This window comes from Myotis lucifugus, unplaced genomic scaffold (assembly GCF_000147115.1).
Source record: "Myotis lucifugus unplaced genomic scaffold, Myoluc2.0 scaffold_194, whole genome shotgun sequence".
Lineage (NCBI taxonomy): Eukaryota > Metazoa > Chordata > Mammalia > Chiroptera > Vespertilionidae > Myotis > Myotis lucifugus.
Genome location: NW_005871242.1, coordinates 380,467 through 407,953, shown reverse-complemented (window position 1 = coordinate 407,953; position 27,487 = coordinate 380,467). Strand labels below are relative to the sequence as shown.

The following is a 27,487-nucleotide window of genomic DNA, read 5'->3' as shown; positions in this document are numbered from 1 at the left end:
ATTTAAAATGCCTCCTGATTTTAAAGGAAAGGATCCAGAGATTCATTTTCATTAAGCATCTGAAATTTGATTAGAAAGGTTGCATTGATTTGAAGGGATGATTTCTGTGCTGCTCAATGCATGAGAAGGCCTTTTCAAATCTCAATGCTTTATTCTTTTAATGGGAAGGAATTCAGAATATAAGAAAGTACTATGAAAGCACTGCCTTGGCAGGCAGCTGGCCAGCATTTATTTCAGAGCAGGCCTACTTTTTGCCAAAGTTATGAATCTGTTTAGGAAGAAAATGAATAGAACCATGACTCTGTGAGCTTCTCTGTGATACCTATGAATCATTGAAATACAAAGTCAGTGATTAGAGTTAGCTTTGTTCAGTGGACAGTGTTTGTTTGAATAATAGCATTCCATAATAACTGATACAATTTGGTTTAACCAGCAGAAAAAAATCCAGCTATCATAAGGAGTGTTTCTTAGTGACAAAGACTTCACTTCATCTTACTTTTACTTTGTGATAAAAATGGTATAAAATTTAGGGAGCAATGAAACATATATGTCAGTAAGACACAAAATGGACTAAGCTGACCCTTTGCTCTTGCTTCTGAACCTTGCCTAGAAAAATTACCAGTGAGTCAGAGGAGGGTAATAAATGGCAGGTGTAAATAGCCTCAATTAGTAAAGTATTCCAGAAGCTGTTTGCATCTTTGACCCACAGAAAGTCACGCATTTTGGTGATCGTTATTCCCTGCAGTGGTCAGACAAGTTGGGACACATGCATTGGGTGATTGCACTGGTGCTTCCTTACTGTGAGGACTGTTGTTTGTTGGACTGGATTTACATATTCATCCACCCACCACCACCACCCCATCCCACCCCAATTGCTATTGCTGTTTCAAATCCAAGTGAGTTAAATTTATGCTAATGTAGATAATGGTGTGGTGACTATGAAAATATATAAAAGGCAATGCCAAATACAGTAGGTCCTCGGGTTATGTTGGAGATCCATTCCTATGGCGCGGCGTAATGCGATTTTCGCCGTAAGTCCAAACCCACCTACATAAGCACCTACGTCACTCACATGGAGCACACACACAGCAGTCATGAAGTGAAACAGTAAAAAATTTTTAAAAGAAAGATAACAATTCCTGACCTTTACTTGTGGTAAATAAATAATAAAAAACATAAAGCACATATGTACATATGTCAAAATGACGGAACTTTTCTTTTTTATAAATAAATGGGAGATGGCGATGTAACCATGAAACGATAGATTCTGACGTAACCTGAGGACTGTCTGTAAATTGCAAGTAAAATAAATCTGAATTTATTATTTTTATTTTTTAAATTAAATCTCTTTAATATCGGGAAAAAGAACTTATTATAGTCAATCCAGTTAGATAAGGACAATAATGAGACACACATTTTGAAAACAAGGGGCTAATTTTCTCATTTCATTATATATATTTTCAGTTTTTTAATTTGAACTTATTGTGGTAACAATACAAAGTATGATTTTATAAACCAAAATAACTTGGGGATTTTACCATTTTTTTAAATGTTAAAAAAATAACAGTTCTTCATACTTAAATGATGGAAGTTTTAGTCTCGCCTTACCTGGAAAAGCATTTTTGGCCAGAATGAAAACTCTGGCCAAAAATATGGCCAAAAATCAACATTATCTGGAAATTAACTAAAGGCTTACAACAATCTAAAGAGTGTTTCTTTAAGGGGAAAAACAACCCAAACAACTTCCTTAAGAACTCCAAGCTTTGTGTTGTTTTCACTTGCTCTGTTACCTTTTCCCTCTTTAGCTCCACACTGATCTTGAAAACCAACAGCCTCACAATCACAGTAACTATGCAAACCAGAGCCTAGTGTCCACTAGAATTGGCAGTTTGGAGCTTTTGTGAATTGAAGGGAGAAATAGACAATTCCTCAGTAATGGTTTCAGACTTCAATACCCCACTTTCAATTATGCTTAGAATAACTACCAGAATATCAACAAAGAAACAGAAGATTTGGATCCTATATAATAAAAGGCTAATATGCAAATCAACTGAAGGCGGAACGACTGGTTGCTATGATGTACACTAACCACCAGGGGGCAAGACACTCAATGCAGGAGCTGCCCCTGTTGGTCAGTGCACTCCCACAGGGGGAGCATCGCTCATCCAGAAGCCGGCCTCAAGGCTGGTGAGCCCAGTGGTGGTGGCGGGAACTTCTCCCGCCTCCATGGTAGCACTAAGGATGTCCGACTGCCGGCTTTGGCCTGTTCTGGGGAGTGGGCCTAATGTGGCAGTTGGACATCCCCTGAAGGCTCCAAGACTGCGAGAGGGTGCAGGCCAGGCTAAGGGACCCCCACCCCTGAGTGCACGAATTTCGTGCACCGGGCCTCTAGTAACACTATAAAGCAACTAGATTTGACAGAGACATCTGTAGCACACTCACGCAATGACAGCAGAATATGTATTCTTTCCAAGTCCAAATGGAATATCCTCCAAGATAGGACACAAAACAAGTCTTAATTGAAAAGATACCAACCCTTCACAAGATCAGAAGACTTCACTTGTGAATTCTCTCAAACATTTAAAGAAATTTTAATATAAATGCTTCTCAAAATACTCAGGAAAAAAGGTTGGAGGGAACACTTTCCAAAGCATTCTGTGAGGACAATATTACCTTGATAAAACCAGACAAAGCTGTCACAAAAATAACATCCCTTATGAATATCCCTTGAGAATATAGACACAAAATCCTTTTTTAAAAAAATGCCTTCCTACTACAGCAACATATGTAAACGATTATACATTATAACCATTTGAGATTAATTAAGGAATACAAGATCAACAAATAAAAATTAATCTAATTCTATATAATAAAAGCCTAATGTGCAAATTGTCCCCTCGACCGGGAGTTCGACCACTTGCTATGACGTGCGCTGACCACCACGGGGTGGCGCGGAACATGGCAGGCATCGGTGACGCAGTGCTGGCAGTGGGCAGCAGTGAAGGTGCTGCCAGCCCTCATGGGCCCTGACAAGAGCGAGACGGCAGCGAGATGGTAGAGCAGGTGAGCGGGCTGCACCAGGCCAAGGCAGGTGTGAGTGGGAGCCCATTCGCCCCTGCTGGTCGCACTGCAGATGGCGACCAGTGGGGGACGGGGCCACTGCTTGGCTCCCAGGCGCTGAGGGAGAAAGGGCGAATAGCAATATTAAAATATTTCTTCTAATTATTTTCCTTTCAATGTGCACGAATTGGTGCTCCGGGCCACTCGTATGCCATACTAGAGGCCCGATGCATGAAATTCATGCAAGGGGCTTGGCCCCCGCTGCCACAGCAGCTGCCTCTACTGTGGCAGCCGCCTCTACCTTGGCCCCCGCTGCTGCGGCTTTGTCCGGAAAGTCTGGCAGGACGTCCGGTCTAATTAGCATAATATGCTTTATTATTATAGATTATTGGAATTAAAGGGAAAAGCTACCTGATCATCTCAGTAAACACAGATAAAGATTTGCCAAAATTCAACACCATTTTGTGATTTAAAAAGAAAACATAATAAGCCAGGAATAAAAGGGCATTTCCTTAATCTGAAAATGAGCATGTATGAAAAACTCATAGCTAAACTAACATACTTGATGGTGAAAAACTGTTCTCCAGATTAGGAACAAGATGAGAATGTCTGCTCTTGACCGTTTTGATATAATTATTGAAGATTTTAGCCAGTGTCATTAGACCAGAAAAAGAAAAAGTATCAAGATTAGAAAGGAATAAGTAAAATGATCTCTCTTTGAAGAAGACCTGATTTTATAGATAGAAAATCCTAAGGAACTTACAAAAGGAAAGAAAAACACTAGTAGAACCTAAAAAGCAAATTCATCAAGGTTGTAGAATTAAATATACAAGATTTGTACTAGCAATGAACAATGTGAAAATGAAATTAATTTCATTTACAATAGCATCAGAAATACTTAAGAATAAGTTTAACAAAATTAGGTCAAGACATTGACATTGAAAACTACAGAACATTGTTGAAAGATACAAGTGAAAAGTTACCCCATGGTCATGGATTGGAACACTTAAGTGCACGCTCTTTCACTAACAGAATCCCAGCTGGCCTTTCTCCCCACCCCCCCAAAATTGATACACCAATCCTGAAATTCATGTGCAAATGTAAGCGACCTAGAATATCTACCATGAAGCACCTTGTGTGATCTAATACACCTAATAAGGATTGGGAAAATTGAGATTGTCTTTTTTAATATAATTTGTGAAAGTCTTTTTCAGTATAATATTTTGAAACAGTAGTTTTCATTAAAATTCTTTTCTGTGCTGTGAATAAATTTTCATCAGAATTTAGAACTGAGGATTTAACCAAATTATAGGAAATGTCTACCAAATAAGTTAATTGGCAAAGCAAGTTCTCATTGTTCAGACATTCATCCATCTTTCATGTGAAGCCTGACTCTGCCCTTTTTGCTGATGGAAGAGGCAAGGTTTTAAACTAAAGTATTTTAGCACTTTCACTGTAATTAATTAGATAGCATGGTATGGACAAATTATTTTGTTTTATAAATTAGACTAGAGGCCCGGTGCACAAAAATTCATGCACTTGGTATTTTAGCACTTTCACTGTAATTAATTAGATAGCATGGTATGGACAAATTATTTTGTTTTATAAATTAGACTAGAGGCCCGGTGCACGAAAATTTGTGCACTTGGTGGTGGTGGGGAAAGTCCCTCAGTCTGGCTTGCCCCCTCTCACAGTTCGGGAGCTCTCAGGGGATCTCCTACTGGCAGCGTAGGCCCGCTCCTAAGCCACAGTCTGGCCTCGCTCTGTGAGAGGCGACTGGGTTGATCAGGGGAAGGTGTCACCCCCATCACCTCGCTGTGGCTGCCTGAGCCCATGGCTGCCGTGAGCCCCAGGCCTCACAGCCGCTGGGGCTCAAGGCTGCCTGAGCCCCGGGCCTCACAGCTGCTGTGGCTTTGTCCGGATGGAAGTCCAAAGACAGTCACCCTAATTAGTATATTACCTTTTATTAGTATAGAAGGGCAATTGTGAAAGGGGAAGTGGCAAGTGATTGCTTTTAAGACTCACAGGTATATCTGTTCTCAGGTAGATCTGTGCTTTTGAAGTTAAGGTTTTGTATACATACTCTCATTAAAACAATCATGACTTTGCATCCCTTTTAAATCTTTTAACTTAAGGAATGTGCTGCCCCAGCTTGAAGACTAGTCTTCTCCCTGACTCTTAGTCTTTTATGAATAAAATAGCCTTGCAGAGCATGCATTTTATTTGTACGCATGTTGTGTGCAGGGATGCTATGTTGTTATACTCTGGTTCAGTTAGACCACATTTCGGCAGAGAGCCCATGCCTGTGCGGCTCATTTTTATTCTACATCCCTCTCCTGCACTCAAGACAGGTTTCTCTTGGTGTCCAGATAGAACCTCCAAATCCTCCACAATTGGCAGCTTTTACCAGCTGATTAGAGCTGGCATAGGAGGTGACTCTGTCGTACATAGCATTTTTATTAGTTTTCTCAGTCAGCCAACTTGTGTCTTTCTCTTTTGTGGTTTAGATTTTCTAATTACATTTTGTTTATTAATGTGATTTATTAAAAAAAACACACCTATCCTTAAATCAGATTGGAAATGTGTTTGGAGACAGTTCTACTTGGGGGTCTTGCTTTTTATTTTGTGAACAGAAGCTTTGGTTGCCTTTGTTCTGGTCTGTTTTTCAAGATTATTTCGATAGTGAACAGCTGTGAAAGATAGAGTGACTCCAGAGCCGCTGGATAGGTTTGCTTATAGCTTTGGAAGATAAGGGCTGGTTTCTCCCTTCAGAGGAAAGGGAGAAACTTACTGCCCATTACAAAGATTCAGGTTCCCAGAGCTCAGGGATCCTTTCCTATATCTCGGCGCACTACATGTGCAGGTGTCAGCGGCCCTGCTCACATTGCTCTGGAGCAAGAATATGCTGATACTCTGGCTACTCCTATTGTAATGAATTTGTGTGCCTCTCACCCAGGAGTCTTAATTTCTGCCCATACTCATGAGATTGTGACAGGCTAACTTGTTAGCTTGAAAGTAGACTAAAATCTCAGCTCCTTCACAGTTCTTGACAATATGTAGGAAATACAAATAAAAAGGCAAATAAATAACTATCAGAGTTCAGCTCAGAAATGTAATTTTTATCCATGTTTTTCATTAAAATCAACATTATATCATATTTATATAAATGTAGCATGTATATTTTCCTTAAGTTAAAATAAAGGTTTGGCATAATTTTGCTATTTTAATGACAGTGTTAAAAGCATAAAAACCATCTGCTTTTCTTAAGTATATAATTTTGTATTGTGTGTATGGATACATATATACATATATATTGGGGTATATGTGTATATTCATGCTTTGAAAGAACAAATCAATCTTGCATTGCTTAATCACATTTTTAAGAATCTCAGTTCCATAGATGTCATTATGTTGTATTATTTTCCTCTATTCCAGAATATTGGAAAGAAGATGAGCTGCCAAGAGTTCATTGCAAACCTCCAAGGGGTCAATGAGGGTGGTGATTTCTCCAAGGATCTACTGAAAGTAAGCATTGAGATACTGGTTTTTAAACTATACTTAGGTTTATATTTTCTTATGCATATATTTCTCTCCAAAATAGACGGGCTAAGGATCACATAAGTATTTTTGTTTTTTGTTTGTTTTTTTGCTTTTGGTTTTACTGTTGATGTTTCCACCGGGTCTTGTCCTTGATGCAAAATACCCTTCAATTAATAGCTCCTAAAAGTCCACATTATACTTATTGATTGTAATCAATAATACAGACATAATAACTAGATTTGGAGTAATTGGTGATATAAATAATTGGTGGGCAGTTTTTGATATATTTATAAGCAGACTGTCAGAATTTGAAAGCAGTCACAAAGATATGTTCACTACGGAAACTAAAAGCAGGTGCAGACTATATTGGAAGCAGTTCAGACTGTATTCAGCCCCTAGTCCCACAGGCACTCAGGTTGTCTGTGGAAATAGATTAAATTAAGTCTGAGTAATTGTAGAATGCCTGAATTGTTTACACTCGGTTTTATCATTGGTAGCAGTCAGAGTGTTTTTCCGTGTCACCAGGCTGTTTTCAAGGAGACAATTTGAAAATCATAACATTCTACAGCAGCATAAATGAGATGTGCATTTGATCAAATACAACACAGTGAGTGATCATGAATGTGACTATTTTAGAAGTTCAGAATAAGATATGTATGTTGAAAATGTGATTTTTACAGAGTTCTGTTTGTTTATAACCTTTTTAAAAACTTTGTACACATGTAGATTTCTTTTGAAATCAGTTTCTTTGAATGAATTTGCTAAGAAGGGTGACACATTTGAATCGTGTAATAGGGAAGTGAACCAGTTAAAATATAAGTCCTTCATTATGTTTTATGTGACTTTTAAACTATATAAAATATGTAGAATAGAGTTCTGCAAGACATATATACTGTGGAAACTGAAAGAAGTTATAAAAATATAATACAGTGAGATTGTTAGTCTTTCTGACTTTAATTGCAGTGTTTTAAAAAATTACATTATGAAAAAGACCCAGGAAGGAAAGTAGCTTCAGCTTAGTATATAAGGAAGGCATTTTTTATTGAGGTATAATTGGCATACAAACTTTATATTGGTTTCAGGTGGACAACTTAACGATTCGCTATTTGTATATGTTGCAAAATGGTCACAATAAGTGTAGTTAAACATTCGTCACCATACATAGTTACAGAATTTTTTTTCCTGTGGTGCGAACTTCTGAGACGTCCTCTCTCAGCAACCTTTACATATGCAGTACAGTATTATTGACTGTACTCGCCATGCTGGATATCACATCCCCGGGACTTGTTTTCTAACTGGAAGTTTGTACCTTTGACTCCCCTTATCCGTTTTGTCCACTCCTCTACCCCCTGCCACTGGCAACCACCTATCTGTTAAGGAAGGTATTTTTAAAGCTGTTTTTTAATAAAGCAAATGCTGCCATTTCTGAAGCTACAATCCTGAATGGGAAATAAAAGGTGTTGGATTGTGACATGATGAATATGTTCTGCACGTTCTTTGAAGCTATACTGTGGATACGGGTTAACAAGTCTGCGTTCAGTCTAGCTGCATTAGCATGGAAAATAATGGAGTCTTTCTAAGGGAGGAATTGTGAGGCTTTTACCCAGTTATGTCAGAAATGAAAATTGACAAGAACATTTTTCATGTTGAAGCTTTTAGATTTTAGTGGTATACCGCCTTATGGTAGCGTGCGACTGTGGGTAAATTATTGCGCAGCTGTAGAGCATGTTGGATGGAGCTGTCTGAAAGCAAATGTAGTTACCATCCAGTCCAGTGGCTACTGTTCACCTTGGATAAACATATGTTCACTGATTTACTCTGCCAAGAATTTGCCAGGTGATTTGTTGCCATTGTACAATCGAGATCATGTTCACAAACCTCAGGGGAGAAAGTGTGTGTTATACTATTCTTTATTTACTGTGAGAAGATGACAGTGAAATGGCAGTGAAAAATGACAGTGGTGTTTAGCATGGAAGTTGTCAAGTAAAATATTGATTTCCTTTCATAGCAAAGCCCAGCCACACACTGACCCAAGACAAGTTTTTCATTTTAGTAGGAATCTGGATTTTACTGCAGATTTCAGCAAGAAAAGGTTTTCTTGAAACCATTTTTGTTTTATTTCACTCTTCTATTTTTCTTTTCCCTTCCCTCCCGTCTCCTCCCTGTGACCTCACCACATCAAGACAGTAATCCATTCAATAAAATATGCCAAAACATCTGGCCTGTCTCATGGCTCAATGGGGCCTGCCCATCCCAATACTTGGATGTAGTTTGCCTTCAAGCATCATTGGGGACAAGGTGGAGAAGGGAAGGGTAGGTTCTACGTTTGGTTATGATAGATTTAATAAGGCATTCCTAAGACTCCCTAATAAATAGTAAAACTCTTAAGGACATGACTATAGAGGGATGGGAATGTAAAATGTGGGCCAGTTCTTGGTTGGAGGCTGAACTTTCCAAAAGATGGATGATTGTGATTATGGATTAGGGAGCTATGCTGATTGGGTTCTAATCCCAGCTTCCATCTCTTACTAACTGAGGGATGTGAGCAAATTCATTTAAACTTTATCTCTTGATTTCCTTATCTGTGAAATGGGAGATTTTATTAGTTCTCACTTCATCTAGTTGTTTTAATCATTATAATTTTGTTTAATATTATTTTATTTGTTACCTATCTCAAAGTGTGCTGGAAAGGGATACCATCCCTTCCTGAAGTTATTTGAACCTTAAGAAGTTTTACAACTGCTAGAGTCAAGTATAATTAGTGTCAACAGACAAGAACTCTGTCCCCCATCCCTACTTAGCCTAAACACACATATTCTCTTGCTCTTTAAAATGAACCATCTGAGACTTTGACCTTGAGCATTTCCTCCCATTATAGTAAGATTTTTAATCCTTGTTATTAATGGCTTCCTTTTTCCCTAAAGACTAGTTGGTGCTATAGAAGAGCCATAAGAATCCTCCATAAGAGGCATTTGTTTTATAAAGTCTTTCTTAACATTATATAGGTACCTTACATGAACGAAGAGAAGAAACAATCTATATATATAAAAGCCTTAGTGACCGGCCAACCATTTGACCGTTCGACTGTCCATCTGGTAGCTATGACATGCACTGACCACCAGGTGGCAGATGCTCAACGCAGGAGCTGCTGAGCTGCGGTGACTTGGCAGCTGTGGTTCTTGGGTGATGCATCTGGAACCAGAGAGGAGGGAGCCCAATTCTGGTGTGCATCACCTGAGAACCGCCCTCTCACAATTTCCTAGGGGGAAATCGGAGAGCTAGTTTCGGCCTGATCCCTGCAGGCCAGGCCGAGGAACCCCACCAGTGCACGAATCTGTGCACTGAGCCTCTAGTACAGTGGTTCTCAACCTTCCTAATGCCGCGACCCTTTAATACAGTTCCTCATGTTGTGGTGATCCCCAATTTCATTGTTACAAATTGAACATAATTAAAGCATAGTGATTAATCACAAAAACAATATGTAATTATATATATGTGTTTTCCGATGGTCTTAGGCAACCCCTGTGAAAGGGTCGTTCGACCCCCAAAGGGGTCGCGACTCACAGGTTGAGAATCGCTGCTCTAGTATAAAATAAGAGCGAGGAGCCAGTGAAAAATGGCATTGGGACATATAGGATCGAAGATTAGTTACAGGCTGCACAAGAATTACATTGTGAGGAGAATGAGGCTTTTGGCAATGAAACATGGAAATCCTAGTTTTCTTATTGCCACCTACCATTTCATACTCAAATAATGTTCTCCTTAATATTTTTATTCTACTCAATAGTTAGGTCTTTACTTTTTTTCATTGAGCAGCAGTTGAATTCAGTAGGTGCCAAGGGGAAATTTAAAAAAAAATAGCTAAAATAATCTCTAAGACTATTTATATCATTTTAATGATAGAGAGGACAGAAACAACAAAACAAAACACCTAAGTCTTTCAAAATGATTCTATTGTAACTGAAAAACAAACTGAATGCAATGTGCAGAGTGTTTTAAAACATAACTCCTCCTAAATCTAAGTACACAGGTAGCTTTAAGAATAATTCCAGTTAAAAGGCAGTCTCACTAGAAATCATTAAAAAGCAAGGTAAATAAATCTTGCTTGGGCAAGTCAGTAACATGCCACCCTTTCAGGCTTATGATTAGATGTTTGACTTTGCAATATTCTTTCTAAATTTAATTTTTTGGTAGAAATTGCTTGTCTCTCCTTTACTTGGGAATTTATTAACTTTGAAATTAGCTTGCAGTCAAAGGAAAACCGAAAGTTTTTTTCACTCAGGTTTGTAGTTAATGGTGAATAGAGAGTTGGGTTGCAGGGTAGGAGGGGAGAGTGGCAGATAAATTGAAAAAATGTAGATCATTATGCTCAGCTTAGTGAAATTTGCATGCTTCATTCCATTAGTGGAATGATGAATAAATTGTTACATAGTTTATTAGGTAGAATCCCAATAAAAGTTCTTATTCAAATGCATTTGTTTGCCCTTGCTTCCCCAAAGGACAGAATTTAGGTAAGGTTCTTTTAAAAGAAATTTCTAAGTATATATAGATTACCTGCATTCATTCCTTAATATATGTACTTGACTGAAAGCATTATATGTTTTGTTTTAAATGAAGTTTATTTCATTTGCTATTTTTAGAGAAAAATAATTTGTGAAAACAATGGAGAAAATAGCCAGGATGGTAGCATTTAAACAGACACAAAAGATCAACAAAGAAAATCACATTTTAAATAAAGATTAATGGGTCTTGTTGGACAAGGAAGAAACATAAGTATGAAATATAACATTATACTATGCAAACTCATAACCATTAGTCTTTTTAAATGTATTACAGTTTGATATAAGGGTAAGCAAAAAAAAAAAAATCAGCCATTAAAGGTTTAGAGATAAGCAATTTTTTATAAGCTCAAACTCCAAAAAAGACTTGTTTACATGGTGACAGCAAGAGCTGTAGTGATTCTTTGAAGAAAGAGAGACCAAAGCAGGCCCGGCTCTCTAACAGAGTTCCATTTCCTGTTCTGATTGGACCTTTGCAGCCAGGGAGAAGACTGGACATTTAACACTGACAGTTCCCCTGCTTTTCTTCCTACCAAAAGGAGGGCCTTAAATAAGATTCTCCTCTATGTTTGCTCTCTCTTCATTCATCTTTGCTTCCAATATTATCAGTGAGGACAAGTATAATGGGAAATCCAAGCAAAAATAGGTTTTATCAATATCAGTATTTTGGTTGTGATATTGCACTATAGTTTTGCAAATGTTATTGTTGGAGTAAACTGGGTAAAAGGTGCAAGAAATTTATAATTTCTTACAAACTGCATGTGAATCTACAAGTGTCTTGATAAAACTTTCAATTAAAAAAAAAGGCAAATTGGGGTAGTTTCTCTTCATTCAGCCAGAGACTAGTATGTATCAGGTAAAAATTAGCTTAATGAAATTTTATTGCTCTTGGCCTTTCAAAGTGCTGAATGTCATGATCAACAGCTGAGAAAGAACTGTGTAGCAGCATTAAAGACAATGGGGTATTGAGAAAAAGGCAATGGGAGTTTTTTTCAAGAGTTGAAAACTGGAAAGTCACATGAATCTATTTATTTAAAAATTATTCCTGTTACTCTGGATGTTGTGGAGAATTGTAAGGAAGTGGGACTTGAAATAGAAAAAAACGGTTAAAAAAATGTTTCAGTTATCCATGGAAAAGGAATGGTGGCTTGGATGTGAGTGGTGACCATACTGAGGGAAAAATATTAGCAATGGAATTATTTTGCGCTTAGTGTTAAAATTTATTTTGGAAAATTATTTTTCCAGATTGCCCCCCTGTCCCTTTCTCTATCACCTGTATTCTAAACTACGTGGAGTGGAAGAACAATAAAAAGTACGAAAAGCCTAATAATTCCTTCTGAGTTAATGTTTGACTTGTGAGGCCAAAGGTAAAGCAAGCCCAATATTTTACCTTGGCTGGCCACTTCACATTTCTGTTTTCTCATGTGTAACATGGGTAATAAGACCTTCCTCTAAGAGTGACTATGGAGATTGACACAGTGATGTGTGTTCAGCGGCTGGCATGGTGTCATCTAGAATGCATTCAAGTGAGCTCAGTGTTGGCTTGTTTTCTTAGCACTGCTCTAGTGTCTGTGACTCGACTCTGAGGCTGTCTTGATGCTGCTAGTGACTAGTGATAGAGCCTCAGGGTGATAATTCCACCTCGTGGTGCCTTAGTTCCCATCTGAAATAAGATATTGGGCTGTGCCCATAATTTTCAGGTTTTCAGTTCAGGCTTTTGTGGTCCACAGTATCCAGAGCCCACCCCTTCCCTGTCACCACTCCCCACCTGGACCAGAGCTGCTTGTTTCGTTTTTCTGTTGTGCTCAAACTTACTCATGCAATGTCATTTAAGCAAAATATTCTAAGGGAAAGAAAGAAGTTGCAGAAACTTTATACATAGTCTCTAAGGATCTTTCAATCTACGTACTGGAAGCGTTCTTAACATCACTTATTTCTTTGTAAACTCAAATCATCTCTCAAGATTTTTTTTATATCTCTAAAGCTTTAACTTTTATATTTCACATATTAGTTTAGACAAAGAAGTGTGTATTTAATAGTGAAAGTTCAGATTTAAGTCCAAGAAAATTACCTTGGTGGTAGCAGCATTCTCAAAAGATTACTCCTAGAGAATTATAGGAGGAAGAAGCAGGCACAGTCTGAAAAAAGTCTGAACTTTTATTCTTATTTTTATTATTACTATTACTAGAGGCCCGGTGCATGAAATTCGAGCACTCAGAGGGGGTCCCTCAACCTGGCCTGTGCCCTCTTGCAATCTGGGAGCCCCACGATCGATCACCCCGCAGAGGGAGGTCCCGCCCACTCTCTGCAGCCTGCCAGTCAGTGGCCTGGGCCTCTCTCTTTGGGTCCATCACCCCGCAGAGGGAGGCCCCGCCCACTCTCTGCAGCCTGCCAGTCAGTGGCCTGGGCCTCTCTCTTTGGGTCCATTGATCGCGGAGCCCCCCTACCCCCCTGATCGATCGCCCCACTAGCTGGTGGCCTGGGCTCCCTCTTTGAGACGATCGCAGAGCCCCCCTGATTGATCGCCCTGCCAGCCGGTGGCCTGGGCCTCCCTCTGCGGGGAAATTGTGGGGTGATGGCTGGGCCCCCCAATAATCACATCGCACCTGCCTTGGCTGGCCTGGCGCCAGTGAGTGTCATAGCGTGGTCGCCGGACGGTCCTTGGTTGATTTGCATATTACGCTTTTATTATTATAGATTTTACTGATTTGAGAGAGAGAGAGAGGGAGGGAGAGAAAAATAGTGAGAGAGAGAGTAAGAGAGAGAGAGAGAAACATCAATTTGTTGTTCCACTTATTTATGCATTCATTGGTTGATTCTTATGTGCCCTGACCTGGAATTGAACCTACAACCTTGACGTATCAGGACAATGTTCTAACTGACTGAGCTACCTGACCAGGACAAGTCTGAACTTCTTATAAATGAAAAGCCTCAGTGAATTCTGAAAAATACTTGATCTGAGTTATATTCGGAGTATGTAGTTGAAAATAGGAACTTAAGGGTGGTATTTAAGTGTAGCTAAAAAAAGAGCATCAACTGTTGCCTAGAGTAGGTGCGCTCTTCAGAGGAGGTCATGGAAACCTGGTAGCAACAGTATCTAGGGAGGAAAAGGACTTGGATGCTTTTCCTGATATAAACAGGAGAGTCTTTTAAGAGAAAAGCTTTAAAGGTTGTGGCTTAAAATTTGGAATATAGCTTTTCTTCAGTGAAATAAATCAAGCTGAGTTTTGATCAAAGATTCATGGTGTGTTTCTGCTGCTACTTTCCCCATGCTGTTGTTTCCAGTGATGTGCTCGTCATGGCCAGAATAATGAAGCTCCCTTTGGTTTGGTTCCAACCTTGAATGAAAATGGTGGTAATGATGAGGATAATACTTTGAAGTAGCTGAGACCCACAAGTCATGTTCATGCTTTTAAAAAAATATCTATCAAAAATAAGTCGATTAGAACATTTTGACAGAACAGATGCTGCTTAAAGAGTACAAACAGATTTTTAACCAAATAAAATAAAAGTTTGACATGGGGAGGTAGTAATCATTAAGGGTACTGTAAAGGAATATTAAGAATTCCTAGATAGGTTCTATTTTTAATTTGATCATGAAGAAGTGCTACAGAATTTTATATTCAGATGCATCCATAGAAGTTAGAATGTTTATGTGTTTGAACCATTTTGTAAATGTCATAACATAGTCCATCAAGATTGCTGCTCCTATCACTCAAGCATGAACATGTAATAGTGATATGAATGTAATGGGTCACATTGTGAGTTTAAACCATCCTCCTTCTGGGCATGATATGTCAGTGGAGATGGGGTGGGGGAGGGTTCCTCGGGAGCAAAGCACTTCTAACAGGCCAACAATCCAACGGCAAATGAGCTATCATAGCAAAAATTCCTTCCTCAGCATGGTGTTTACCTATCCATTAAAGATACACAGAAACAACTTTTAATTTAAAGTCATTTATACATATCTGTTCAGTAAAAAAACAAAACAAAAAAAACAATCTATAAAGGAAAGCAATGTGCTTTATGGTTTTAGTAATGCTTCACATGTAAAAAGTCAGTTGTCTTAAAAAGACTGAAAAAGTTGAAAACACACAAAAATAAAAATAACTCTCAACAGCCACAATAAATGGGTATCACAGAGTTTGGCCTATTTTTAAATAATAACCACAATTTTTTCCTCAAAATTTTGGCCCAATCTTTTTTCCGGGAGTATCCTAAGCAAGTGGCCATATAGACACAGGCGATTACCAATATACAAGCAAGTGCTGAAAACTGGGCACTGGGCCAGGCACCTGCCACTGATCCTCTCTGAGCCAGGTCTTCAGTAACAAGGAATAGCCACATGCAGTTGATTTTTCTAAAGAAAATTTAATTAAAACAACCATTTAGGTTGTTACTAAATTTTTAAATCTAACTATTTTAAATAAATTATTTTGAAGAAATAATTATGTTCCCAGTTAGTCATAAATTAGGATGATGAAGTTGGAGGAGTGCTATTAGTCAGCTTTATGGACGTTAGCAAGAAGTGATTTGATAATGAGATATAGAGAAAATGAAACTTTAAAAAACACTGGGTCACTAAATTGAACAGCTGGAGTTGTTTTGACAAAGGGCAGGCAAATTTGTGTAGTCAGTAGCTTCTCAGAGAATGGCTGTATTAGTGTGCAGCAGAGTAATGGATGTACTTAATGAGTCATCAGAAATGTTACATTATGTTTACTTAGTTTGATTAAGGAGATAGGGAGTGTGAAATAGATTTGGAAAGATTGCCAACAAAACTATTTTATAAAGGTTTTGGCATTTAAACAAATTAGTTTCAATCAGAAAATCTGCTAATATAGAATAATTCATCTCTCTACCCCAAAACATTCTTGAACTCCATTCCTTATCAATGTTTTTTTGTTGTTATTTTAGAGCTTTATATTTCTTTTGGTGGTTTTATACATTTGCCCTCCCCTCAAACTTTCCACAAGTGATAGCATATCTATGCTATAACTAAAGGCCGGTGCGTGAATTCATGCACGGGTGGGGTCCAGCTGGCCCGCCCTGATTGGGGTGGGGGAGGCAATCCATGGTGGGGCCAGCCAGGGGGAGGGGCTGCGGCAGTTGGCAGGCCAGCCCTGCCCCCTGGTTTAACTCCGGGTTGAGGGGACAATTTGCATATTAGCCTATTATTATATAGGATGTGGCTTTCTCAGAAATACCAGGAATCACAAAAATGATGCAGGGACATGAACCTTCCTCTTAAACTGTGCCTCATGGTCTTGTAGACACATGTTCCTGTGGTTCTTCCTCCTCATCTCACCAGACTATATGTTGAGAATTCTGCTACCTTCACATTCTTTCCCAAATACAAAACTATGTTCATTTCAACACACATTTGAAGAAGAATGCAAAGGGACTTCAATGCTTACTCCTGGTAGATGCCATTTCACCATGAGGTTGCTTAATTTTAGAAGTAATTATTCCTTGAGAATGCAACATAGATAAATCATTACTCTACTTTTCCTCTTTTTCTTCCACTTCCAGAAACATAAATCAGAGGTAAATCTGTACCCAGAATATAACCTCAAAGGGTTATTATTTGGATTCCCAGCTGTTAGTCTAGTCATATGTTGTAGACTTAGGCAAAAAAGACATTTTTGAAGAGTTATGGGTAGCTATGCAATACTTGCATCCTCCCACAGCCACATCAAAATTACAACTAAACTACAGAGCAACCATCATTCAGAACCACCTGAAACCTAGCTGAATGAAGGCCTACACTAGGATTTAAAGAAGCCACATGGAGACTGAAAAGCACAGTTGTACTATAATCAGCTATATAACCATGCCATTTTAAGTTTTATTTACCGACAGTCATTGTTTTACTCTGATGTATTTGCAAATGGGTTTCATTTTAAAGATTCATGGAAAGGATTGTGACTTATTCTAAAATAGAGTTGTCTGAGAATAAATTTTCAGACCACACCTTTAAACTGGATACTGACTTACCGAAATCTAAAGAATAACTGGAAATACTGGCAGAAGATCTGGATAAAGAAGAATTGACCATATGGGACTGAATGAACTGAGTGAGGATAATTATTATTTTTATGACTTTGTTCAAAATATTGCTTATTTTTTTAAAATTTGTTTTCTAGATATAAGGAAACTTGTTTGTTTGTTTTTTCTTAGAGCAGTTCGGTAAAGTATACCTCTGTAAGCAATACTGAAGCATTTATATTTTTCTCCCTACCTGATCACTCTAGAATTTGAAAACTCTTAATGAATATTATTGAATTTTCATAGTAACATCGTTGTTTGCATGAATTCAATGAGAATTTTTTTCTATTTATAACAATTGGAAACTGGTGTTATTAACCAAGACTTTGAGTGGCATATCATGTTTGAGAGCCGTGTGTAAATGGTGGATGTCACCAGAAAGCTTTAAGGAATTAGGATTAACTTTGGAAGCCCCTTGGAAAATCTGCCTGGTACCTTGCTTATTTACATGGTTCATGGCTTATTTAACGTCTTTCCAGGTAAGGAACGAAAGTTGCTTTCCTGGGATGTGGCAAAGCAAGAACCTCAAGGCATTTTGAGGTAACCTTGAGAACTTGAGGAATCCACCCAAATCTCTGGTGTCACACGCAAAGCCTTGATGGGCAGCTTGTGGCTTGACTTCTTCACCTTATTCTTGGCTAATTAAAGTTCAGCCTTGAGATTCTTTATGAGGTTCCAGCAAAACAGATTTAAGAAAGCCTATATGATCAATTGCTATTCTTATTGTATTTATGCAAATAAACAAGCTGAATTTATTGAAACTAGACTTATACAGTAAATAATCTTAATTTTATTATCTTTGAGAAAAGTGAGGATGATTTTAGGGAGAGAATTTGTTTTTTAAATAGAGTCTATAATCACAGTTGTGGACATTAAACTCTAGTTCAGTTCATTGTCTTTCACATTTTATTTTTCACCTGTAAACTGAATTATTCTAGTTTTCTTAGGTATTTGGCTATAACCTCTGAACTAATGTTTCATTTTTCTCCCATCCTTTGACTTGGAGTTACTAAGAACTAAAACTTTCTGAGCCTTGCAATTGCAAATTGAAGCTAAAGGACATAATATAAACTTCAGAAGAATCACCACAATAGCTCATACTTAGCCCATCTCAGTGATGATGCAGTGTCAGCCATGCAGAATTCACCAAAGCACCTGATGACATCATCAGAGACATTCACACAGCAGACAAGGAGGCTCTGTCACATAGTCACTGCCTGCCTTCATTCCAGCAAAAGAAACCTTGAGCCTTACATCCAGAAATATTGACTGACAGCCTTACAGAATCAGAAACTGGTGTATAATTTGCTCTGATCATTAACCCTTTTCATCCTGTTTTTATAGACATACCCCTTAAATACCTGATTGCTTGCATACAAAAAAGAAAGAAAAGAATTATGGGTTTTGAGAACATACGAATTTTGATTAAATGATATTACTTGTCACCTGTGCATGACTGCCTCCCTTACCTTAGTCTTAAGGGCAGAGACTGTGTCTTGTTGGTCACAGTATCCCTTATACCTGTGTGATTCCAAGACAAATCAGATATTCAATAAATACTTGTGAGAGAAAATATTGTAGTTTTATATAAAACAGGGTGCAATGATTTCTGCCCATGGATAGGCATTGTGAGCTTATCTGAACAATTTGATGTTGTATATAGAATTGTGAATGTGTGTGATTGTTTATATAATTTTTTTTTAGAGAGAATGAAGGGATCCATAACTTTAATCAGATTTTCAGAGGTATCTGTGTTCCTCAAAGTTTTGAGAGCTATAGACCTAGAACTCTCCCAGAGTGGAGACTTGTACCTTGTTATTTCAATTATAATAAACAAAAAAAAACTTAAGGGAAAGGATTTTTCTTTCACCAATGCACATTGTTATTCACTGAGGCCCTGCTATGAGCCAGAATCTGTGCTGGGTTCAGGGTGTGGGCCTTGATAGGACAGACACAGGCCATGATCTCAGCTCAGAATTTTGTAGGGAAAACAAATATTGGACTCATGATTATATAGATTATAAAATGATTCATTAAATTATATACTAATTGTGTTTAGGTATAGAAGGCATACATAATAGATTTGCCATGTATGGCAACAGTCAGAAGCTGGATCAAGATGAAATTTGATAGGATTCATGAATTCCTGATTTGGTAAAGATTGTGCTAAATATATTGGGGAATGTAAAGATGAGTAACACATGCATCCTGCCCTGAAGGAATTTTTAATGTAGTATAGTCGTTCTCAACTCGGGCTACACAATAAAATCATTTGCAGTGAGGGGAGAAGGCGTAGGCGACTGACATTCTCACTCAGATGGGAACTGCTAAAATGGTATAGACACTTCAGAGGAAGGTCTTGAACTTTCTTATAAAATTAAACATATACTTACCCTATGATCCAGCAATTTAAGAAAAATGAAAGTATATGTCACCAGAGTATTCCTTATAGCTTTATTCATAGTATACCCAAACTTGAAATAACCCAAATGTCCACCAGCAGATGAATGGGTAAACTGTTCTCTTCAGACAATGTAATACTCAATAAAAAGGAATGGACTGCCTGCACGCAACATTAAGAATGAAAGAAGCTTTATGCAAATGTTTGCAAGGAGGATTTTGTTATATGAAGTTCTAGTATAGGAGAAAGTCAACAGTGGATTGCTCTGAGGATGTGAGGATTGGAATTACCTGGGAATGGGCATGTAGGAACTTTGGGGGTGATTCTAATATATATATCTTCCATCACTGACCCAGGTACCCCAAGAGCACAGGCATGGCCTTTATTTTATTTTTTACTAAATTTATTAGAGTGACATTAATATTACATGATACATACATGTATGTTGCATTGTTTGCTCACCACTGAAAGTCAAATCACCTCATAGTTTTCAATGTTGGGGGAATGTCACTTACAGAGCTATAAGCAAAAACTTGGTGTCTTCTTCTTGCTCTCCCCTCATCCATTTCACATCTCTGGGGATGGGGCCCATCTGCAGTTTTAAAAGCTCCTCAGGTGATTCTGATGTCCTCTGAGATTTGAACTTAAATAGAATAAAGTACAAAAGAAAGCGTATTAGTTTTCTATTGCTGTTGTAATGAATTACCGCAAACTCGGTGGCAAGAAGCAACACAGATTACTTCACCATTTATAGGCCAGAGGTTGGCCTGGGTTCTTTTTCTGCCCCATGTTTCACACATGACAAAATCACGGGATAGGCAGGCTTATGTTTCTTTCTGGAAGTTCTGAGGGTGAATCCACTGCCAAGCTTATTCAGGTTGTTGGCAGAAATCAGTTCCATGTGGTTGTAGGACTGAGGTCCCATTTCCTTGTTGGCTGGCTGTTAGCCAGGGCTCATTCTCAGCTTAGAGGCCACCTCCCTCTGTCTTCATATTCAGCAATCATGGGTCAAGTCCTCACTTTTCATCTCTCATCTCTCTCCGACCCCCTTCTGCCTCATCTATCCTCTGCTCTGCTCTTTTGGTGCATCCCTGAGTGACAGTTTTATCTTCCTCTTATGCTTTGAAGGGTACATTTGCACTGGGCCCACTCACAGAATAATCTTGCTGTATTAATCTTCATTTTATCTGCAGAGTTCCTTCCCAGCAGCACCTAGATGAGTGTTTGATTAAATAACTAGGGGTGAGAATCTCGGGGGGCGGGGTGCATCTTTAGAGTTCTGCCAACAAAAGAGAGGTAAATATAAAATACGGAGGGCGCTCAGATTAAATATAAATGACTTCCAACTGGGGAACATCTGAGAAACCGCCTTTGAAGCAGTAGCCTTTACTTATCTGATGGGTGCTCTGGAGTAATAGTTTAAGTGCCCAAGTGGAGGAAGGAAAGGTGACGTGTATGACACACTTAGAATAGCCCTTTATTCCACGATGCTCTCCTTCTGTGTTACACAAAGCCCTTCAGGCCACTTAGCATAAAGTCAGAGGTTGGTTTTTATTTAGATCAAAGTAGAAAAATAGGAAGATTGTCAAAGAGTTACACACTTAATGTGTAGAAATAATATTTTTAAAAGGACTGAGGCAATTTTATAGTGTGATTTTTATGTCACCTTCTCTTTGGCTGTTAGAACCCATATGAAAGTCTCAAAAGTTATATTTCCATATTGCTAAACTTTTCAAAACTCCAAATCTACTGGTGAAAACCAGGGAATGTGGCTTTCCATAGAAGTCTAGCACTTCCTTTGTATTTCCCACAGCACTTCACTCTCTGACCATTTTTAGTGGACTTTGTACCTGCTCTGTGTGGATGGGGGCACCAGGGCAATCTCAGCTTCTTCGCAGAGATGCCCTGGCCCGGGGGCATCAATCAAAACACTGCAGCCCTTCCTCCCCAGCCCAGGCCCTGGTCAGGGTGCATGCAGGAGGCAACCAATCGATGTGTTTCTCTCACATCGATGTTTCTCTCTCTCTTTCCCTCTCTCTAAAAGATCAATGGAAAAATATCCTTGAGTGAGGATTAACGAACAAAACACACACACACACACACACACACACACACATGCTACAGCCTTATTAACTGATTTTTAGAAAATAATCCAAATAAAGGAAAAATACTTTTTTATTTTCTTTTTACTATTTATAAGCTTTTCAGAAGGTTTGCGTATACCTTTTTATTTTGAAAGGCATGCATATATCTATACAAAAAAGCCTTAGAATATCTCCTGCCAACCTTTTTAAAATACAAAGGATGTAACTGCCCATGGCCATTTTTATTCAGCCTTCTAAAGGATGTGTCCATGAGGGCTAAAAGAATGAAGCCAGCACAGCTAGCTGGTATTTGTTGGCAACGCTGGATCCGAGAAATAAAATTCAAAAGGGAAAGTAAGGTGGCAGGAAGCCAAGGGGTCTTTTAATGGGGATCAAAAATGTCACTTTCCTTGTGTGACTCACATTTTTCTCTTTAAACTTCTGGAGCACTATTAGCATTCCAGATTCTTTCTACACCATTCTTCCCATCCCTTGCCAGTGTGTGTTTTCTTTCTCTTTCTTCCCACCTTCCACCCACACCTGGTGGTGTTCATGACAATTAGAGAGGCCTGGCAAAGGAAACCTATTCTTCTTCTGTGTCATTTGTTACGAGCTTTGAAGGGAGAAATAGTTTTTTCTAGGAATTGCTTTTCTGTGTTCTGTGTAAATAGTGTACAGGCAATTCATCCGGTAGCTAACTTAGCTAGTTAGCACCTGCAAGGGAAGCCCTGCTTTCTTCGTCATGTTGCAGTAGTCGTCTTGTCACCATCCACCAGGATTTCCGAATGGGGTTTATTAAAGTTCTGTGCTTTCATCTTCAGAGATACTGGAAACTGGTTCTGATTTTGGCTTTTACCATTGGTTTTCCCACTTTAATATACAAAAGTATGTTTTCTTATAGCCCTAACAGATTGCTGTAGTTTTCACTTATTTTTTTTCTGTTTAACACAGCGCTACTGGCAATACACACACACACACACACACACACACACACGTACACATATATATATATATCTCACATCAGTGGAATATTTTTTTCTATGTGCAAAATTGAATTAAAAATACATGAAAACAAACCTTCAAAAACTCGCGTAGGTAATTTCAGGTTCTTATGTTCTTATATTTTTCTTATTTGTAATACTTAAAGCTTACTGTAAAGATGCTTCCAGTGTGGATAACTTCCAGTAAGTGGTATATTTTTATAAAAAGGCCAAACTCCGATTTATGGTATGTTTTTACATTATCATTAGTAAGAGTAGATAATTATTTGTCAATATTTTTTTGAGAAACCCTTTTTAACGTTTAAAAAATCACATTATTTCTAAATGTGATTTTCTAAACTTCACATTATTTCCTCTGAGCAAAGGAGGCTACGAGCCAGCAATTCTGAAACTATTGCTTATTTATGCACTAGGATTAAACAAATAAGCAAATATATGCAGGTGGTAAGAGCCAGGTTACTCTCTGTGGAAGAAAGAGATTACAGTTTAGGCAAATGGGGAAAGGTAAAATGAATCCTGTGGTCTTAGATTGGAATTGGAGTTACCAGTGTGAATTCACAGTTTTTAATGTATAGACAGAAACTGAAAGGTAGCTGGGAGTGTATTTCTGGGTCAGTACACACACAGGTATTTCCTAACTCTGCCTGCTGATAGGATCTAGAAGCAATGACATTCAGTAGCAGTGACCAACCCAGCATCCAGGCCTTGGTTTCTAAACACCATTCACCAATCAAATGAACCAGGGTTCCTTGGAGAAAAGTGTTTGGTTCTAGACCTGGGGCTAGGGAAAATACAAGAGGAGGCTAGAACATCTTGTGGTGCCAGAAAATTAAGGAAGTACTCAAAAAAGGGGAAGGCATGCCAAAAGGCCAACCTGGCCAACTGGGAGGAGCTCCTCATGGCCAAAGCTGGAACAGTTTGAATAAGAAAATGATAGTATTAGATTATACCTCATAGATCAAAATAAATATCCATCAAATAAGTAAATAAATGGTGGAGAAGGGACAGATTTTTCTTATAGAAGAATTTTGATTAATAAATATAAGAGCCAAGAGGGAAACAGGAAATCACCGTGAGGCAAATCCCAGTGATTGCTGCACACAAGATCCATCAATAGGTGCTAAAATTAGTGGGTGAAAGTTTGAAGAGAAACAGGATTTTTGCATAGTCTCAAAGTGACTCTCCCATGATATTCATTACAAAGGGAAAAATAGTAAATTTACTGTGTTAGACACCCATCTTCTACCATCTCAACCAAGTGATCAAGGCCAACATCACTAGTGATAGGGTGGATGGCCGCCATAAAGCCTCTGATATGATGCATTAGGGAGGACATGATGTCCCTCCTGTGATATCCTTCCCCAGATTCTTAACCTCGGTGCAAACATGTGAAAACACCAAGCAAACTCAAACTGAGGCTATACCACAGAATCACTGACAAGACCTCTTCAAGAGTGTCAAGGTCGTGAAAGACTGAGGAACAATCACAGATTGGAGGAGGCCAAGAAAACACAACTGCTAAATGGAGTGGAGGAACCTGGAATAGAAAAAGAATAGTAATAGAAAAGCTGTTGAAATTCAAATAAGGTCTGTAGTTTAGTTAATCATACCATACCAATGTTAATTTCCTGGTTTGTGTAATTATAGTGTGGTTATGTAAGATGTTAACATTAACGGAAGGCTGGGTGAAAAGTATACAGTAACTCTGTACTATTTATACAACTTTTTTATAAGTCTAAAATTATTTCAAAAGAAAAAAAGATGCTGGATGCTTAAATGTACAGAGATGTGTGCACAAGGACAATAATTGCAGCATCATTCACAGTAGCAAGAAATTGGAAAATAGCACAAATGTCCATCAGTCAGGGATTGTTATCTATATATATATAAAAGCATAATATGCAAATCGACCGGATGGTGGAATGACCGGTCACTATGATGCATACTGACCACCAGGGGCAGACGCTCAATGCAGGAACTGCCCCCAGCCCGCAGGCCCTGATCGCCCTATGGGGAACTGGGAACCGGGGGAGGGTGGCGGCAGATGTGGGCGGTGCCAGGCCAAGGCGGGTGAAAGTGAGTGGGGCCCCGATTGCCCCGCCAGTTGCCCCACACTCAGAAGGCGACTGGCGTCAGTGGTGGAGGGCAGGGCCGGCTGCCGGCAGCTGGGGAAGATCGGCCCTGTTCGCAGGCCAGGCCTAGGGACCCTACCTGTGCATGAATTTTGTGCGCCGGGCCTCTAGTATTGATATAACTAATAGAGCTATTAAGAGGGACCACATAGTGTATTGTATGGGTATGTTTGTTATAGTGAAGAGAAAGGGTTGAGAGTATGCTTCCATTCAGGCTGCCTGGATTCTCATCCCATTTCCAGTACTTAAACTAATTCTTTGACCTTGGGCCAAGTATTCCTCTTCTCCCTGTTCATCAATTGCCTCATCTGTAAATTGGGAATAAGAATAATAGTATCTACTTATGGATGTGAGGATTAAATGTGAAAATCCACATGAAGCACTCAGGATAAGACTTAGCAGATAATATTGTAAAATATTAGTACTTTATTATTTTCTAGAAATAAATGGGGGAAAAACCCCAAAATAACATTGTGTCAAAAGATACTATTTTTGTTTTTAAAAAATTCGTGTGTATGAATGTTGAAGGTTAGTTATTAATGCATATTGGTGGTGGTGTTTGGATAGGGGGAGAGCAGAAAGTTAAGGAATTTCCACCAAGTTAAAATGTTATCTTCCATAAAGTATACAGTTAGAGAAGTATACACAGCAGCTTTAAAAGAAGCTGTTAGCAATTATTAAATAGAAATTATTAAGAAACAAAAACTATCTCCAATGCTAAAAAAATTGTGTAGTCTTTCTAGACAAGTCTCCAAGATCATATGACTTGTCCTCTGTCGTCTTGTAAAACTTGAAACTTGTATCTATAATCCCCAGGAAGGTGGTCCTTAACTTGGAAAATGAAAGACTTAATGGCTCTGGCCTATAATTCTAGGCTGTGAAAGATTATTGTTGAGGATGGGAGTGACCCGCTCTTGTCTTCATGGGAAATGAACCAGAAGGCCTAAATCGTAGACTTTAGCCAGAAATAAGTAATTCCGGTAATTTTCATTAGAATGATTAAACCCTGGGTAGGGCACTGAAATGATGTAATATCCAGGCCTCTTATTGTCACAAATAGAATAGATATCAATTGCTTTTTGACTCGCATGTGGTGGAGGCCCACTTGAGTTACAGTGGGAGCCAGGATTCACCGGTATCTCAACAAAAGCCATCATATACAGCATATACATGAAAATAAATAAATAACCATACATAGAACGTGTTTACATTCAGATTTTTGGATATGGCATCACTTTTTATGATTATAAAGGGCTGGGGCTGCTTTTCATGCCTTATTGCCTGTGATGCTCTGCAGTCCTTTCTGGTGCTGGCCTGCCCACTGTGAGGTGCGCATGTCCAGGTCTGTGCAGCAGATTTAAAGCCCACCTGTCTTCATGGTTTGGGGCTGCCCTTGGTTTCTAAAGAGACCGACCGCAGGGTGGAAACAGGATGAAATGTCAAAAATAAGTATATTGCAGGGATATGAGAAGTCCATTCCAAGAAATTAGAATAAAAGGGAAAATGCTCTTCTGTTCTCTTGCATTTGTTTTTCCTTTTTGTATCCTCCATCTGAGAGGCCTCTCAAATTTCGAATCCCCAAAGCTTTCCAAGGAAAAACAGATAAATACAGATAAATGTTAAAAGCTTATTTTCCTCATTTGACTTTCGGTAATGTTTGTACACATCTTTCATCCCGGTTTTCTTTGTTTAATTAAATATGCAATACTGGTTGACCTGCTATTTTAAAATCATTTAGATTTCATTTAGGTTCCACTTTTTCCTTCAGGACTCCACCTGTGTTTTTCTTCTATTTGCGACAGTCACAATTTCATCTGTGGTAACTGGATGGCAGAGCATTTTTCTTTTATGATAAAATTAGATGCAATGCATTGAAGCCCATGTTGTTATATTGCAGTCTCTGGAGAGCTGGAAGAAGATGAGAGAGGGCATTCCCAAAATGCAATGTGCCACTGATTCTGGTAGATAATTTTAGCATAAGATTGGATTGTAGGATATTACATTCTAAAGGTATTGGTTTATATCCTAGTGCCAACATATAATTGTGTGTAGAGTTGATACATGAATAATAGCACAGCTGCAATGTTTGTAGAGGATTCCACTTTTTCCAAATAAATTGTAGGATTTTCCTATCAGATAAAGTTGGAAAGCTGTAGTGGGCACTGCTTTGTGCGCCACTGCTGTGAAGTTGGGGTCATGGTACTAACAGACTCGGGGAAGAGCCGAGTACTCTTGCAGTCACATCATCGTGGGGACTTCTGACCCTGCCGATTACCCCGCTTTGTGTGGCATTGGGCAAATGAATGCAGCTTTCTGAGGCTCCTTCCTCCAGCTGTAAATGCAGGTGGCATTACTTCATTTGAACAGTTGTCATAAGGGTTGAATTAGGTTACATATGTCAAAATGTTTAGCGCACACTCTGGCTCATAGCTAGTACCTATAAGCCTTTTCCCCACCCCCTTGTTCTCATCTACCTCTGGCTCAGTGTTTTGTTATCTAAGATTTAAAAAACACACAACAGAAAATATAAGTCCCTTTTGATTTTGGGGTCTGAAAACCCTTACCAGTTTTCTTTCTTCTGTTCATTCCTCCACTTATTGTTGACTGTGTGCCAGGACAGCTTTCTGGAGGGTAAGAGAAACCCTCTGCTCTTAGGGAGGCA

At 38.7% G+C, this 27,487-nt stretch overlaps 1 protein-coding gene across 3 annotated transcripts in view; it reads left to right on the top strand.

Moving 5' to 3' along the window:
* PSD3 (pleckstrin and Sec7 domain containing 3) overlaps window positions 1-27,487 on the top strand; it is a 414,114-nt gene that overhangs the window by 225,348 nt on the left and 161,279 nt on the right. For all 3 annotated transcript variants that reach the window (XM_014462866.2, XM_023760800.1, XM_006097020.3), the window contains one exon: window positions 6,496-6,585. In XM_014462866.2, the coding sequence (XP_014318352.2) occupies window positions 6,496-6,585 (90 nt within the window). The remainder of the gene's footprint in view (window positions 1-6,495; window positions 6,586-27,487) is intronic.